The sequence below is a fragment of the Hemitrygon akajei genome, chromosome 10 (assembly GCF_048418815.1).
Source record: "Hemitrygon akajei chromosome 10, sHemAka1.3, whole genome shotgun sequence".
Lineage (NCBI taxonomy): Eukaryota > Metazoa > Chordata > Chondrichthyes > Myliobatiformes > Dasyatidae > Hemitrygon > Hemitrygon akajei.
The window spans coordinates 170520367-170539206 of record NC_133133.1 but is presented as its reverse complement, the minus strand read 5'-3'; the positions used below and the strand labels follow the sequence as shown (position 1 = coordinate 170539206).

The window sequence follows — 18840 nt, the reverse complement described above, 5'->3', positions numbered from 1 at the left end:
GTGTAAAAAGGGCCGGAAGGATCATCGGGGACCCGAGTCACCCCAACCACAAACTGTTCCAGCTGCTACCATCCAGGAAACGGTACCACAGCATAAAAGCCAGGACCAACAGGATCCGGGACAGCTTCTTCCACCAGGCCATCAGACTGATTAATCCACGCTGATACAATTGTATTTCTATGCTATATTGACTATTACAAATAGTATTATTACAAATTACTCTAAATTGTACATTGCACATTTAGATGGAGATGTAAAGATTTTTACTCATGTATGTGAAGGATGTAAGAAATAAAGTCAATTCAATTCCTGAAATTGTGGGATACAATGGACAACCACTGTCCATCAGTATTGGTGACCAGGGCACTTTGTTTGAACAGGATTCTTCTAATCTACCATGTCATTAAGTTGCCTTCCATCCTAAATTTCAGATAAACTAGTAACTTTAAAAAACCCTTTAAATGTTTAACTGTGAATACTTACTATCAATCATAGTAATAACACTGTCCTCAACAGCATCGCTGGTCATTTCATCTGAGATGACCTTTATAGCTACTAGATATTTTTTGTCTGGCTCAAGATCCTTGATGATATGTTGAACCAACCCTTTTTCGATTCTTCTTGAGTACACCAACTCCTTTTTGTCATGGTGGTAGCACTCAACATCGTAGCCATTGTAGTCTGAGTCAGGGTGTGTCCATGAACAGGAGACTGCCGTGGAGCTTTGTGGTCGACATCGGATATGTTGTATTTTGTCAGGCTCTGAAACATTGCAAATTGCATAGAAATTTTCACATTAGCATTGGTTCCTTTTTTAACAAAGTTGGAATATAATCTGCAAAAAGCAAGCTTTAGTGTAATGTAAGCTGGCTTGTCAAATGCATGCATTGGAAACTCTCAGGAAGATGGGTGTTGCAAGTTGGCCAAACAGGGCGGCAGCCTAAGTGAAAGTCTATGCTCAAGCTTATCTACAACGTAGCCATGAGTACTTGCACACATGCCTCTCTAAAGGAAATTTTATGTTCCAGTTCATGGCCCTGCCTACTGTGCCCATCTTCTCAGCCAGAAGCTTGACAACCAAGGAATTGGAATTGTCTCCCGAACCATCTCTTTAAACCATCCTTCAGAATTTGCCTGTTCAATAATGTTCCCCTGCTCCCAAAATGTTTTTGATCAGGACAGGAAAGGTTGAGCAAGTTCAGGTTCCTGGGTGTCAACATCTCTGAGGATCTATCCTGAGCCTAGCATATTGATACAATTACAAAGAAGGCATGACAGCAGCTATATTTCATTTGGAGTTTGAAGCTCTTTGCTAAAATCATCACCTCTCACCCTTAACTTGTTGGAAATCTCATCTGCTGGGAATTGGAGCAGCCCCAAATGTAATAACATTCTTGTTGAACATCTAATTTTTGCAAACTCACATGAGGGTGAGTTATCTTCAGTATTTAACTATTATAAAGAGCCAAAAAAGTTACATATTAAAACATTCATTTATTCCATCATACACATTGTGTAATAATTTCACAAAAAAGATTTTTACTTTGTCTAGCTAATTTCATCTCAATAAGTCAAGTAATATCTTTTTCTATGCTGACTGTAGTTAGTAAGAGGACCACGACCTTGTCGTGGTTTGGAGGCTTGTGTGCCTCAATGACCTGGAGAGCTATGCTGGCTGGAGTCAGGCCCTTGTACTTTGGTTCTTGGTAGGATCACCCATGTCAAACAGGTCAAAGGGTAGAGGCCAGATTAAGAGTGGCCCACCGGTCCTCCAGGTTCAGGGGTTCAGCTCAGGGCTAACAACCCCTGACTAGTAAAACAAAATTGTTACAGAAACAGCAACGAAGAATCCTTCTATAATCTGAATGCAACAGTATTCCTGAGACTCCGCCCAGGATTTATACGACTGACAGTAATGAAAACCGAGAGGAAACTCTGAACACTGCCGGATATGGAGGACCTTCACTGAAGCCCTAAATGCCAGCAATGTAACGGGCAGTAGGAACTATTATAGTGACAGGAACATGCTACATGCAAAAAAAACAAAATTTATGTTTATTAAGATCTTTATTATTTAAAGTGTATTATTTAATGACTTACGTTTATGTTAGTTTCTTCTGATCCTTTATAGTTTTAGAAATAATTCCTTAATGCCATAGCCTAGATAATATTTTAAATTTGTACTAGGAGGGCTTAACCACCATCTCAATTTAGACTCGGGCTCAGTGGAGTGAGATTACATGATTTGCAAAAGCAATGCGTAAATCTTTAATCCAGCTTTCAATAATCCAACCAACCCAATTTCTGCAAAGATTTTGTTTAAACATAATCCAAAAATATTAACAAAGAGAAAAAAAGAATGATTCTATCAGTATTAAAAAATAAATTGTAAATGCTTGAATTTATACTATGCTCATCGTGCTGAAATAAAATTGGTCCAGGCGTTGTTGTTGTGGAGGTAAACAGCTGGCAAAGTGAAAACATTGCATCCTACTCAGCAGTTATACATCAAACATAATTGCTGATTTTGTTATAGGGATGCTGCTGAAAATGGTTCCTGCTATCATTCAATGGGTACTGGGCATTCTGTGATAAATCACTTTCATGTGAGCTTGTACAGTGAATTATTCAACTCAGGAAGGATATTACAGCTGAGGCCATCCTTGGCAAACACTAAAAGCAGACGAGCTTTCCAGCAGGAGTGATAATCCCAAAAATGTTTAGATTTCCCTTCTTAGTACAGGGGTAAGCTGACTTTTCATCAGGCTGAGACCAGTTATCCTTTCAACAATTAACACACCAGATATCACAGGTTTGGTCTATAAGCGTGGTGGTACAAACAGGCACCCTTAAAATCAGGGGTTCCCAACCTTTTTTTATGCCATGGACCAACATCATTAAGCAAGGGATCCATGTGGACCCCAGGTTGGGAACTCCTGTCTTAAGTCCAGTACTGATAATTATCACAAGTGCATTTAAAATATGTATTCTGATTGTTGAATCATGGCCTAGTATAGGAGCTCTAAAGCACAGGAGTGTAAGAGGCTACCAGAGACAGGTGCGCTCAGTCGTGAAAAAGCGATGTTTCAGGAAAGTGGCATCAATCATTAGTGACCCTCACCATCCTGACCATGCCCTCTTCTCCTTGCTGCCATCAGGGAAGATGTACAGGAGCCTGACAATCCACACTTCGGGGTTCAACAACAGCTACTGCCCTTCTAGTGAACTGACCTGAAAGATCCCAAATCTACTTTGTCTAAATTTTCCACACTTGCAATCTCATCCTAATGGTTATCTCACTGCCCTGGTAAAGACCCCACCCGCCCCAGATATTCTCTCCTCACCTCTCTCCCATTTGACAGAAGATAAAAGAACATGAGAATGTGAACTACCAGCACAAGGCCAACTTCTACCCTGCTGTTATAAGACAACTGAATGGTTCCGAGTAAGGTAAGATAGAGTCTTGACCTCACGACCTGCCTTGTTATTATCTTGCAGCTTACGGTTTCCCTGTGAGTCAAATGGTTGTTGTGATGAGTCTAGTGTGGTAGTGTAGTTGGTTGTGCTTGTTGTTCTCACTTTCAGTTTCCACCGCTGGCTGGCAGTCACACGAAAAGGAGAGCTGAATGTGTAAGTCTCTCCCCACCAGTACACAGCCTCTCCAACAGCAAGCCTCATGCTGTGCCTCCTCACAGGCGACACACAGAAACTGAACTCCTTTCGGACTCAGGCTGAACTACAGAGGATGGAGAGGAGGTCTGGCCCCCGCACACGTAGCAGACAGACCCACCAGCGTGCGGACACGCCCTGGTGCTTGTGAACCAGATCCCCAGCTATGGGTAAATAGCCCCACTGCCTTGTGGGCAGCCTCAGGAGAGACAAAGGGTATGGGAGTAAACCCAGACAGCAAATCCAGAGTGGAGTCCCTAAGACGGCTGGACGTCACAGAACGTCCTTCCAGCAGCTCCTTCAGCCGAGCTGGTGCCAAACGTATTGCTTCATAAGCTCTCCTTTGGACTACACTGGTGAGGCCGAGAGGGGGATCCTGACAACTGGGTATCCCAGGATCTCCATACATTCTGCCCAGGAGAGGTCACTCCAGTGCCAAAACACCCATAAGACATAGGAGCAGAATTAGGCCATTCATCCCATCGAGTCTGCTCCGCCATTCCATCATGGCTGATCTCGGATCCCATAGACCTGCCTTCTCGCCGTTTCCTTTGATGCCCTGACCAATCAGGAACCTATCAACTTCTGCCTTAAATATACCCACAGACTTAGCCTCCACTGCAGTCTGTGGCAGAGCATTCCACGGATTCATTACTCTCTGCCTCAAAAAATTCCTCCTTATCTCTGTTCTAAAAGGTCGCCCCTCAATTTTGAGGCTGTGCCCTCTAGCTCTGGATAACCCCACCATAGGAAACACCCTCTCCACATCCACCTTATGTAGCCCTTTCTACAGTCGGTAGGTTTCAATGAGTCTCCTCCGCATTCCTCTAAATTCAAGTGAGTACTAGAAGGACCCCTTGTCCTTGGAGACGGACGGATGCCATCTCCAACACCATTATTCACTGTGGTTGTTACACTTCATTCTGCATTGTTGTTGTTTTACCTTAATGCAGGGTTTTCCAGCCTTCCTTTTATGCCATAGACCAATATCATTAAGCAAGGGGTCAGTGGACTCCATTTGGGAACTCCTGCCTTAATGCAGCTACAGCGCCATGAATGCATTGCATACTGTCCGGATCTGTATAAATTGTATGTGCCATGCCATATGACGTAGGTGATTGTGGTCTTTCCATGATCATAACTGTTCCTGACAAATTTTTCTACAGCAGTGGTTTGCCGTTGCCTTTGTCTGGGCAGTGCCGTTACAAGACGGGTGAACCCCAGCCATTATCAATACTCTTCAGAGATTGTGTGTCTGGTGGCAGTGGTCGCATAACCAGGACTTGTGATGTGCATCAGACAACTATCCGCCACCTATCCCCCATGGCAATCTCAATAAACCAATTCCAGTTGTGCCATTTAAGTTATATACAATATATAGCAGGAAGTACAATGGATGTTCTTAACAGTAACAAAAACGAGCTTATTACTTACTTGTTCTTATATCAGCTTGAATGGGTTCACTGAATGATTGTAGTTTCGTTCCACTGACAGTCCGCACTTTGAAGGAGTAGCGACGCCCAGGGTAAAGTTTCTGTATGATACGCCCTTTCGATTTCACCGTGTTGTATGGATTAACGACAACTCCGGCATCCTTTGGCGTCCACTGCAGCTCGAAGTCATCATAATCAGTCCAGTCTGGAGGACCGAGCCATGTTATGACAAGTGAAGTGTTTGTAACATCAGCAAAAGATACTGATCCTGGAGGCTTGGGGGCTTTGGAAGAATTAATAGAGGCTGTTAATAAAGGTAACACCAAGCAAATTACTCTGATTTTTCCACTGTTTACAGAGTTCATGGAAGCTTTTGATATACATACATTTTCAGTGGTTACTTATGCTCTTCTCTCGTGCTTCTTCCTGCTTAGATTATACTGGCGATCATTTCAACAAGGACTAGTGTGACTGAAACAACACTTGGAAGATACACACCCCAGAGGACAGTCCTTCACAAGCTAAATGCCGACATACATTTTGCATGTTCCAGTTCCCGAGGAGACATTCTATCACACTTGGCAAGGTCCAATAAAAAGAAGTTAGGTTCAAGCAGAGTGGCTGTCGTGTGAGTGGGCCAGAGTTAGAGTGGGGCTCTGAGGCTTTGGCCAGAGGAGTTGAAGCCCCTAGTTAGGGTTTTTTTTTGTTATTTATTTTTTCTTTCTTATTGCACGTTCAGAGCAGTGGGGATGCCAGGCAGGATAGTGGAATGCTCCTCTTGCAGGACGTGGTAAGACACGAGACCTCCCTAACAACTACACCTGGAAGAAATGCATCCAGCTGCAGCTTCTAACAGGCCAAGTTAAGGAGCTGGAGCTGGAACTGGATGAACTCCAGATGATTTGGGAGGCTGAGGGCAGGACACAGATTGGCCGTCATGAGGAGGAAAGTGGATAGGCAGCCATTGCAGAGTACCCCTGCGGCAAAGGAATACTGCTTTGGATATACGGCAAAGGGGCTGGGTGGGTGAGTGCATAACCTAGCAGAGGAAAGCCATAGTGGTCAGGTTCTGGCACTGAGTCTAGCTCTATGCCTCAGAAAGGATGAGAGGAGAAGAGGTGAGCTGCATTGATAGAGGATTCAGAGTAAGGTTTAATAGGTTACGACTTTATTTCTTCGAGCATAGAAGATAGAGGGGAGATTTGATGGAGGTATACAAAATTATGAAGGGTAGAGATAGGGTAAATGTAAGCAGGCTTTTTCCACTGAGGTTGGGTGGGACAACAACCAGAGGTCATGGGTTTAGGGTGAAAGGTGAACAGTTTAAGGAGAACATGAGGGCAAACATCTTCACTCAGAGTGTGGAATGAGCTGCAGGTGGAAGTGGGTTCGATTTGAACATTTAGGAGACAGTTGGGTAGGTACGTGGATGGGAAGGGTATGGAAGGCAATGGTCCAAGTGCAAGTTGATGGGACTAGGCAGATTAATGATTCAGCATGGACTAGATGGGCCAAAGGGCCTGTTTCTGTGCTGCAGTGTTCTATGACTCTATACGTATCCACTGGCCCTGTTCCAGCCAAGGCTGGTGTGGGCAGCGCGAGGTTTCAGTAGAAACAGAACCTGGGAGTGATATTGACATGCATCAGATTCACTAACTCACTTGAAATATTGGATGGAGGAAGAAGGGATGCCTGTTCAAAGGACAACTAATTGTGGCTTTGCACAAACTGCAAAGATTGGGTCAAGCGAATATGAAAATGTTGCTGAAGAAGCTTTTGGACTGAGAGAGGAGCAGGACAGGCGGTAAGCATGAAGGCAACCTGCACTCAGTGGTAAGATGTCAGTGAGCTGTTATAAACGTGCATCACCATGTGAGGCTCCACTACACCAACATTTCTACTGTATCTTTTGTGGAAAATTAGTAAAAGCCCAGATGTTTTGAGATGATTTGTTTCTACTATTTTTTCCTTGGGTGTGAATGGTTCTTTCAATTTATTCCCAGAACATTTAAAACAGTTGCTTATTTTTATTAATTCGATGCTCATTGATGGCTTCATTTTGCAGACTTGAAACCACTTTGGTTCACCAAAGTCATACTTGGCACCAGAATTCCGCCCATATTAAAAGGATGATGTATAAACTGGTCTCCTGACTCCTGTTACATGTGCAATGCAGTGACATCAGCTCATTGTACTCTCTCTGAAATTCATTCCAAAGACTTCAATCAATTTCAGAGGCAGAGCACATGGACTTGATATATTTATACAGATCTGTTGTACTGCCAACAGGCATGAACCTTTTAAAGCAACAACATTTCATCATTCAGTTTCAAAAACAATATTGGGTTTTAAATCTGGACTTGATCATTGAATAACCTGATCATTAACCTCACCTACAATAGAAATACTGAAACTTTCATTGATTGGTGAAAAAAATTGGCAACATCAAATGGTTCACTTGTTTCCTCATGGATGCCCATAGAAAATCAACCTCCTCTAGCATTTTCCTCCATTAAATGTTGTGTTAAACATTAATCATAGATTGGAGTGATGGATTCAACCCAGTACATCACGGGTAAAGCCCTCCCAACCATTGAGCACATCTACATGAAACACTGTCGTAGAAAAGCAGCATCCATCACCAGAGATCCTTACCACCTAGATCATGCTCTTTTCTTGCTGCTGCAAACAGGTAGAGGGCACAAGAGCCTCAGGACTCGTACCACCAAGTTCAAGAACAGTTACTACCCCTCAACCACCATGCTGTTGAGGATAACTACACTCATCTATTGAGATGTTCCCACAACCAATGATCTCACTTTAAGACTCCTTATCTAGTTATTTCATGTTCTCGCTATTTATTTATATCTGCATTTGCACAGTTTGTTGTCTTTTACACTCTGGTTGATCTCTTATTGATCCTGATATAGATACTGTTCTATATATTTGCTAAGTATGCCCACAGGGAAATGAATCTCAGGGTTGTATGTGGTGATAATAAATTTTACTTTGACGTTTTGAGTGCCATGTGAGTTAACATTTATTACAAGATCATTTAACGTTTCACTAACTATTAATCATACATTACCTGTTCTCCCTTCTGCTCCAGCTTTGTTGCTCAACTCGCCACTCTGGGTTACTATCACAACGTGATAAATTCTACCAGGGGTCAAGTTCTGAAAGTACCACTCTTTCGCGACTTTCTCTCCAAGTGTATTGCTCTGCAAAGTGCCATTGGGATTATAAAGTGATATGTTGTAGGAATCAAATTCTCCCTTAGCCGGGGTCCACGTGAACAGCAGGGTGTCAGTCTGGTTTATGCTCATCCACTGCAGATGGGTAACCTGGGCTGGAACTGAACAGATGATATTAGATTTCAGTGTTTAATAAGTTGGAAGATTAAAGGAAAAAAGAAGCTGTGCAAAGGTTTTATCTAAGCATTGACATCAAAACACATGCAACTCTGCAGCAGACACCAAGCCCACTAAACAAAGAGAGGGACATTTCTGGTTAAAAATATGATTCATTCTGTTAAAAGCTGGAAATTAGAATAATTTACTAATGGTGGGGGTCGAGGACCTGTGTTACTTCAACGTGCTTTGTCACAATGTCACTGAAATTTACAATATGGAAAGAAGTCATTTGCCTCATTATATTCCTGCTGGACGAAGAAGGCTCAAGCAAATCAATAAAACCTCATGCTCAGGCACACAGTGTAATCCAAAAGTCAAATTAAATTTTGGTCTTTTATCTCCAGGAGTCTGACAACAGAGGGACAAATGTTCTGGCCTACTGAATCTTTGTTTGATGTCAGGTCAGCTTTGGGAGGCATAACTTAGGATTAAGAGTCCTCTTTACCTTGTACCCTCTACCCAAATATTAAAGGGTTAATTCAAAGTGAGAAGGCACTTCAAATTATTTATACTTATTTATTTATTGAGATACAATGCAGAAATAGGACCTTTTGGCTCTTCAATACACACTGTCCAGCAATCCCCCGGGACAACTGGAGCCAATCATGGGACAATTTACAATGCTCAATTAACCTACCAACCAGTGTGTTTTTGGACTGTGTGAGGAAACTGGAGCAAACCCACATGGTCATGGGGAGCATGTGCAAACTCCTTACAAGCAGCAAAGGGAATTGAACCTGGTTCTCCTGTACTGTAACTGTTGTGCTAGCCAATACGCTACAGTGCTGGCTATTTTGACCTCACTTTAGCAGTTCCAAGGATGATCTAATTGGGTGTTTAATTCAATCAGGAATGAAAATAAGTGATTTTATGCACAGGTGTGTAACATTTACCATAACGATTGAGACAATTGAAATTTTCAGGTTGTCTGTAAATCAATAGATTTTCAGGAAAATATGTACTTACAGGTTTAACTGAAAGGCAAGAAAATGTATTTGGGGTACAGATCTGACATGATCTTTGCTGGGACTGAGGACCTGAGTTACAAGGAAAGATTGAATGGGTTAGGACTTTATTCCTCGGATTGTAAAAGATTAAGGGGAGATTTGATAGAGGTGTGCAAAATTATGAGGGGTATAGATAGGGTAAACGCAAGCAGGCTTTTTCCCCACTGAGGTTGGGTGGGACTACAACTAGACGTCACGGGTTAAGGGTGAAAGATTATATGTTTATCGGGAACATGAGGGGAAACCTCGTCACTCAGAGGGCGGTGAGAGTGTGGAATGAGCTGCTAGCACAAGTGGTGCATACGAGCTTGATTTCAATGTTTAATAGAAGTTGGTATAGGTACGTGGATGGTAGGGGTGTGGATGTTTATAATCCTGGTGCAGATCGATGGGAATAGACAATTTAAATGGTTCAGCATGGACTTGAAGGGCCAAAGGGCCTGTTTCTGTGTTGTAGTGTTCTACGACTACGACCTGATGAAATGAGAGGTCAAGATAATAACACAAATAGGAACAGGAATAAACATCCAACAACAGTGAATTTTTTCGCCATTCATTTCAATAAGTTACTGATACCAGTGTTTAAAGCTTTTTTATCATCCTCACAGCCTTTAATTTCCCAAAAGTCCAGAAATCTAATGACCACAACTGTCTGGGGTAAAGAATTCTGAAGATTCTCAGGTTCGAGTTAAGAAATTCCTCATGATCTCAGTTGACAAACTCTGCGTCTATGTCCCTGTGCTCTGGACTCCCTCATCAGGCAGAACATGATCACTGCATCTGCTTTGTAAAAACCCACAGAGTATTATATAGAAAATCCACAGTGGGCTCAAGGTTAGATGCAAGATGGATATTCATCCTAGTTGTGGAGAGGTAACAGCACAGTTAGCACAACGCTTTACTGTACAGGCAACCGGGGTTCAATTCCCACCGCTGTCTATAAGGAATCTGTATATTCTCCCCACGACTGCATGCGTCTCCAGCAGGTGCTCCAGTTTCCTCTCACAGTCCAAAGATGTACCAGTTGGTAGGTTAATTAGTCATTGCAAATTGTCCCATGATTAGGCTAGGATTAAATTGGGGTTGCTGGGTAGCGAAGCTCAAAAGGCTGAAAGGTCCTATTCTGCCCTCTACGTCAATAATAAAAAACAATAAGAGATTAGGTCATCTAAATGAGTCAGCGCACCTTTGAAACTGTCTGCCCCTAGGGGTGGGAGACGTGGGAGAAATGGTGTTGAGGTAGAATCTAGCTTCAGTTCCTCAAGTTATTATAAATAATTGTTGGACTCAATATAATGCTCCACATAGCAATCTTAATTCAGAGAAACCAACTTAAATTAGTGGTTACTCAACTTAGTATAGTCGGTATAAGTTAGCATAGGAGTGGTAATCACTAGACTTTTTCCACTCATCCATCTCATCACTTATTTATCGTTCTGATAAACTGATTTTCTTAGTGGACAAAACTGAACATAAGAATAACTGTGATACACAAAATGCTGGAAGAACTCAGCAGGTCGGGCATCATCTGTGGGAAGGAATAAACAGTCAACTTCTTGGGCTGGAAAGGAAGGAGCAAGACACCAGAATTAAAAGGTGGGGGGAGGGGAAGGAGGCTAGTTGAAAGGTGAGAGGTGAAGCCGGGTGGGTGGGAAAGATAAAGGGCTGGAGGAGAAGGAAGCTGGTAGGAGAGGAGAGTGGAGCACAGGAGAAAGGGAAGGGGGGAAGTGAAAGGCAGGTGAGAAGAAGTAAAAGGGTCAGAATGGGGAATAGAAGTGTGGGGGGAGGATTTTTTTTTACCGGAAGGAGAAATTGATATTCATGCCATTAGGGTGGAGACTACCCGGATGGAATACAAAGTATTGGTCCTCCACCCTGAGGGTGGCTTCATGTTGGCACAAGGGGAGGCCATGGATTGACACATCGAAACACGAATGGGAATCAGAATTAAATGTTTGGCTACTGGGAAGCTCCAGTTGTGACAGAATCATTGTGACAGGTGTAAAGTGCATAAGTGGAACGTGCTGTTGGGATTGTTAAGTAGATTTATGCAAAACCTAAAATAGCGTCAAGGTCAAAGGTTATCTCCAATCTGGTTGAATGACAAAGAAAATAAAGAGGGGTACAGCAAAACTACTAAAGCATTCTTTCTTTTCCTAATAGAACCACAATGGAAAATTTGTCAATAATGGAATGGTACTGGGATAAAGAACAACAAAAAAAGCTCAATTTGAAAATAAATAAAGAAAAAGGAAAATGGCAAACAGCTTTCCTGATGAAAAGTGAATTCAGTGTAACCAAAGCCTTACCATTGTAAACCAGTCTAATAACAACAGAGATATTGATACATTATGAATATTTATAAAAATGACCTATGAAAATTTAACTTGAGTAACATCAAGATTTTCACCAATATTATCTTTACTGTTTGAGTTTTAAAATTATAAATACCTTATTTATTAAATCCTTCACATATCTGAAATATTACAAAGTGTGTCGAGTCTGCAGTCTGGTTTTTAGGGAAACAGTAATTTCTACAAAATGTTTAATGGTTGCTCTGCATTATTAACAAACAATTATCTAATTAATCTTTAGATGGGATATGCTCTATTCCTACGTAAATTTTAAATGAATTTACATCAAGGAAATCTTCTCCTGATAACTAAAAAAGGGAATTTTCAGAAGGGAAGGGAATGACAAGTCCTGATTATCTGATGATTCCACCTGCAAAGTTCTTGTGGATATTGCATGAAACCACAGATACTCCAGTTATGATTCCTTTTGAGGTTACAACGTCTACTCATCACGGCCAAATAGATTCAATATTGGAAAGGAGATCGTCAAAGATAGGGGGCACCCGATTAATTCATCATCATTACGTTCCAAGTAGTATGATATGGGCAGTCACGGTCTTTCCATGACCATGATTGTCCTTTGCAAATCCTTCTGCAGAAGTGGCTTGCCATTGCCTTCTTCTGGGCAGTGTCTCTACAAGAATGGTAACCCCAACTATTATCAATACCCTTCAGAGATTGTCTGCCTGGTGTCAGTGGTCACATAACCAGGATTTGTGATATGCACCAGCTGTTCAGGCAACCACCCACCACCTGCTCCCATGGCCTCTCGTGATCCTTATCGGGCTAAGCAGGTGCTCCGCTTTACCCAAGAGTGACCTGCTGGCTAGTGGAGGGAAGGGGAGCTTACACCTCATTTGGTAGAGATGCATCTTCACCCTGCCACCCAACCCAATGAATTACACCCTGCAGCAGGCTTATTCAAGCAATAAAGAATAATTATATTGGAGTGTGTCTGTGTGTTGGGGATAAAAAAAATCATTGTAAATGGGGATAGATTGGTTTAAAATGCATTGGAGGTCATTAAGGTATAACTGATCACACTGCTTTACCTGTCCTTCCAAAGAGAGAGGATTCATTTGTCAAACTCCCACTGTGAGTGACTATCACAAGCTTGTACATCTTGCCTGGCGTCAGGTTCTGGAAGGAGCATTCTTCGAGGCTCTGGATGCCGGATTTCCGGTCGTGCAGTGTCTTGTCTGAGTTGTAGAGGAATATCTCGTAAGAGTCACATTCCCCCTCTGCTTTGGTCCAGCGGAATGACAGGCTGTCTGTGCTTCTCCCATGCAAAGCCAGGTGTGTGACTGCAGCTGGAACTGAACGGCAAAGCAGAATGAGCAGCTGTGGCACAAGTTCACAATAAAACCTCTGAATCAGACCATAATGATGCTGCAAATTTGTCTTTTAGATTCATTAATGAAAGAGGAGCAGACCATTTGGCCCACTGATCTATGCTAGGCCCCAGGGCATTGCTCCCCCTGAAACTTAGTTTATATTTATTTATTGAGATACAGTGAAGAATATTTTATATATATTTATCTTTTATTGAGATAGAACACAGAATGGGCCCTTCCAGCCGCACTGCCCTGCAATCCCCAATTTAACCCTAGCCTAATCACAGTACAATTTACAATGACCAATTGACCAACCAAACAGTACATCTTTGGACTGTGGGAGGAAACCAGAGCACCCGGAGGAAACCCATGCGGTCACAGGGACAACATAGAAACTCCTTACAGGCAGCAGCAGGAATTGAACCCTGGTCGCTGGTCCAATAACCACTACACTACCATACTGACCCAATTTAAAAAAGGCTTTCACTTTAAATATAACCAAATGTAACATTTAAAAGTACTTCTGAAGTGCTGTAGCCCATGTTTAGAACACCCACTTTTTTTGGAAACTCGATTAAATTGACGAAATGGTTTTTAATAATAAAGAGAAGCTCATTATTGAGCTGCAGGTGTATAATGTGTGAAATGTTTCTTGCTTTCACTTCCTTTTCTACACTTTCACTATCTGTGGCTGTGTATAATCAACAGGAAGCACAGATGTGAGTGAGACACTTCACTTGCAGATGTAGCAGGCTGAAAACCATTTTTCACAGCTCACCAATAGAAATATTGCTCTGTTCCCAATTCTCCTAGTTTTCTTTGCTCTAATAAATGCATGCTGAAACTTAAGAGGATGTACGATGTAAATTTACAAGAAGACACTGGTAGCACCCTCCAAGACGACCACAACCTTGTCATTGGGTTTGAAGGCTTGCGTGCCTCATTGACCCAGAGAGTTACGTCGGCCGGAGTCTGGGCTTTATGCTTTGGCTCTCGGTAGGGTCACCCATGCCAAGCAGGTCAAAGGGTAGAGGCCAGACTAGGCAACACACACAAAATGCTGGAGGAACTCAGCAGGCCAGTACTTTTTTCCATAGATGCTGCCTGCCCTGCTGAGTTCCTCCAGCATTTTGTATGTGTTGCTCGAATTTCCAGCATCTACAGATTTTCTCTTGCTTGTGATTTGAGGCCAGACTAAGAGTGGTCCACCAGTCCTCCAGGTTTAGGGGGTTCAGCTCAGGGCTAACAACCCTGAATGATAAAACAAAACTACAGAAACAGTAATGAAGAATCCTTCTGCACCTGAGTGTGAAGGTATTTCTGAGTCTCTTGCATGACGAACACTGTTGAAAACCGAGAGGAAGCTACTGACTTGCTAAAGGGAGCCCTGAACACCGCCAGAGATGGAGGTAGTAAGTAAGCGAGGACTGGTGGCACACTGCAATATTTTGAAGACAGTGACCCAGTTATGACTTTCAGGCCATTAAGGTTGAATTCAATGTGTCACATGTATGTTTTAAATATCTAAAAGAAAATTGACAGAGTGCATTTTGCCAAACACTTGATAAGTTTCACAACTCTGTAAAGACTCTGTTAGAGTAAAATACTTGTCATCTATCATCTCCTTTACCTGTTCGCCCCTCACGATCTGTTCCAATGCTGTACAATCCTCCACTTAGAGTGAAGACACGGATTTTGTACTTCTTGCCAGGAGTCAGGTCATTGAACTTGTATCCCCTGCTGGAAGCTGGGACAGACTCATTCGAGAACATCTGAGTGCCCTGTTCATTCAGGAGTTGCAGAGTGTATGCCTCTTTAACACCAGCGGCTGGCTGCCAAGACACTGCCAAGGTACGCATTGTGTGCTTGTTGTCAACTGACAAGTCTGTGACTGAGGCAGGAACTGGAAATACGGTAATGATAACAAAAAGATTCAATTGATCAGATTGGATATTATCTATGAAAAATTAACATATTGTTTTATAATAAAATGGCACAATGCCACATCACTGTTGCGTATTTGGTATTCCAAGAAAGAAAGAGAAAGAAAGAAGGAGAGAGAGGGAGAGGGAGAGAGAGAGAGGGAGAGAGAGTGTGTGTGTATATACACACACACACACACATACATACACAGAGGTTGATTAAGCATTCGACAGACAGACATACTTTATTGATCCCGAGGGAAATTGGGTTTCGTTACAGTCTCACCAACCAGGAATAGTGTAGAAATATAGCAATAACATTCGTGCATGTCTAAATAATTAATTATGGGTTATATGTAAAAATATGCTAATTGCATACATCAACACACTACCATGTGATACATGCATGCCTCATTTAAAAGTGAAGAACAAACTAGACCCGTATTCCTGGACTTCCATGTTTTCTTTTGAATTAGTTTAATTTTTTTTGAAGTTACAGAACATAACAACGACAACTATCATTATCATTATCTTTATGTTGTATGATGTGGGTGATCACGGTCTTCCCATGACCACAATGGTTCTTGGCATATTTTTCTACAGAAGCGGTTTGCCATTGCCTTCTACTGGTCAGCTTCTTTACAAGACAGGTGATCCCAGTCATTACCAATACTCTTCACAGATTGTCTGCCTGACTCTGATCACATCTATATTAATATTGAGTGTAAGGAGTGAAATAGCAACACTGTGTTCAGAGTTGAGAGATAATTGAAGCATTTTTGCTATTATAAGGACATGATAGATATATTTATAGATGTAATGGAAATTTATAGCACAAAAGGAGGCCATTTGGTTCATTGCTTAGATACTAGCAGAACAATGAGCTCACACACTTGGCCTACAGCCCTGCAGTTCCACAAATGTTCTACCCTGATTACCACTTGTTAACCTCAAAAAATTTGAATGGACTTTGACCTTATCTTGTTGGTCCCTAGCTGAATGGTCTGAGACTCTCCTATTGCTGTCCCTGAGAATTGTTTCCCAATGACAAACTGCTCAGCATGTAGTTACTTGGTCCCTCCCTTTCTATACCACAGTACACCACCAGCAATATTCCTGTTCCTTCTCTGTACCCTTTTAGCCAAACAGCGCTGGATATTACAGCTGGAGTCTGCACTATTTTCTTCTTTATTTCATTTACAGCAGGGGTTCCCAACCTGGGGTCCACAGATACCTTGCTTCATGGTATTGGTCCATGGCATAAAAAAGGTTGTGCCAAGAGGGTGCAGGAACAACACCTTAAATTCCAACTTGATACCCTCCAAACTAATGGCATGAATACTGATGGCTCCTTCTGGTAAACAAATTTCACCCCTCCCTTCTCACCTGCCTATTACTTCCCCCTGGGTCCCCTCCTCCTATGGTCCTCTCTCCTCTCCTATCAGATTCTTTCTTCTCCATTCCTTTACCTTTCCCACTCACCTGGCTTCACCTATCACCATCTAGCTAGACTCCTTCCCCTCCCCCAGCTTTTTATTCTGGTGTCTTCTCCCTTCTTTCTCATTCCCGAGGAGGGGTCTTGGCCCAAATTGTCGACTGTTCATTTCCCTAGATGCTGCCTAACTCGCTGAGTTCCTCCAGAAATTTGAGTGTATTGCTTTGGACTTCCAGCATCTGCAAACTTCCTTGTGTTTAAAAAAGGCTGGGAACCGCTGATTTAGAGCTTAGGATACATTGCACCCTGGCCTACTAATTTATCTATTTTGTTATGTCCCCTTTCTCAATGTTTATCATTCATAGGACTTTGCATTCTTTTTCTTTAATGTCAATGCCTATACTCCTATACTATCCATCTCTTCCATGAATTATGTAGTCAGCTGGAACTTTATATAGATCTAGGAGAGTCTAAGACCAGAGTGCAAGTCTCATAATACAAGGACATCCATTTAGAACAGAGAAGAGGAGGATTTTCTTTAGCCAGAGGGTGGTGAATCCGTGGAATTCACTGCCACACAAGGACATTCAAAGTTCACAGTAAATTTTATTATCAAAGTACATATAAGTTACCATATATAAACTTGGGATTCATTTCCTTGTGGGCATACTCAGCCAAACTATAGAATAGTAACTATAGTAGGATCAATGAAAGATCAACGAGAGTGCAGAAGACAACAAACTGTGCAAATGAAAATATAAATAAATAGTAATAAATAATGAGAACATGAAATAATGAGATAAAGAGTCCTTAAAGAGAGATCATTGATTGTAGGAACATTTCAGTAATGGGGCAAGTGAGTTACTCAAGAGGAGTAGTAACTCTTCCTGAACCTCACTGTACAAATCCTAAGGCTGTGGAGGCCAAATCATTGGGTATACTTAAAGCAGGGCCTGATAGGTACTTAATTCATAAGGGAATCAAAGGTTACAGGGAAGAGGCAGGAGAATGGAGTTGAGAGGGGAAGTAAATCAGCCATGATGGAATGGCGGATGAGACTTGATGGGCTGTATGGCCTTTTTTCCGCCCCATGTCTTATGGTCTTCCTCTTCTACAATAAGGCTGCCATTTTATTGCCAACGTCAACACAGTATTAATCATAACACAACATAAAGAATGAATATTATCATTTTATTGGCCGTTGTTAGCAATACTAAATATAGAACATTTAAGTGAGGCTTACCAGTACGTCCAAATGCTGTTGAATTATTATGAAAGATGCCACTGTTTGACTGAACTAATATGTGGTACAGCTCTCCTGGCTCCAGGTCGTAGAAGGTATGCTCATGCACGTGTTTAGGAACAGAGCGAAAAGAAATCTGACGGCCCTTGTGTGATAAAATCACAGTGTAGCTGTCCACATCACCTTCTCCAGGAGACCAATTCACCTTGAGGCCCTTCGTCACTCCAGTGTTAGTAATATGGATGCTCTTAACTGCACTGGGCACTGCAGAAAGATGCAAATCCACAGCAAAATTAGTAGCTATGTTCATGGCTGCCAAGTATGATCACTTATCAAATTTTATAGACAAATACGGTAGATGGACATTGCTGCAGAATAAATTAAATTTTACAGAGGTTCTGGAGTAAAAATTTGATAAACATGTGATAAAGTCATAGTCATATGACACAGAAATAGGTCCTTTGGCTCACAGAGTCTACTCCAGCCATCAAGTACCTAGTAACCTGTAGTGGCACAACTAATCCAAAATCAAAACAGAACAATTTCCGCTTGCCTGCGACCGTGCAGACTGTTATACTTGTGTGATGTACCCACAGCTCCAATGATAACTCCAAAATAATGTCCTTGAAACACCTTATTCAATTCTTTATTAGCAAATGTACAGTCAGTCCTGACATCCATCGCTGTTCTGATGAAGTTTGTATGTTTTTTTCAATTCTGTGTAGTAGTTCCCCCGCCCCCCACTATTACCAGATGGCGATGCAGCCATTACAACGCTCTCCACGGAACACCTGCAGAAATCTGTAGAATATCACTTAATTGTGCTAAATATCACTAGTTTTAGTTTCATTACTTTTTTTTTGCTTCAGGATTATTTGTTTGTTCATTGCTCAATAAAGGATCAAACACATTTCTTCGACTTTAACCGTTATCGTTGGTTTGGATTAAAAGGAGAGTCACACCAGATTAATTCCCCCGTGCTTGCTGTCTAACAGCGGTTTGCTCGAGCTGCTGCTACGACCAACATGCA

General features: G+C 41.9%; 1 protein-coding gene across 3 annotated transcripts in view; it reads right to left on the bottom strand.

The window, feature by feature from the left end:
* ptprb (protein tyrosine phosphatase receptor type b) overlaps positions 1-18840 on the bottom strand; it is a 113441-nt gene that overhangs the window by 28371 nt on the left and 66230 nt on the right. For all 3 annotated transcript variants that reach the window (XM_073059669.1, XM_073059670.1, XM_073059671.1), the window contains 6 exons: positions 17811-18074; positions 14841-15113; positions 12929-13192; positions 8191-8457; positions 5104-5385; positions 484-762 (listed from right to left, as the gene is read on the bottom strand). In XM_073059669.1, coding sequence (XP_072915770.1) covers positions 484-762; positions 5104-5385; positions 8191-8457; positions 12929-13192; positions 14841-15113; positions 17811-18074 — 1629 coding nt within the window. The remainder of the gene's footprint in view (positions 1-483; positions 763-5103; positions 5386-8190; positions 8458-12928; positions 13193-14840; positions 15114-17810; positions 18075-18840) is intronic.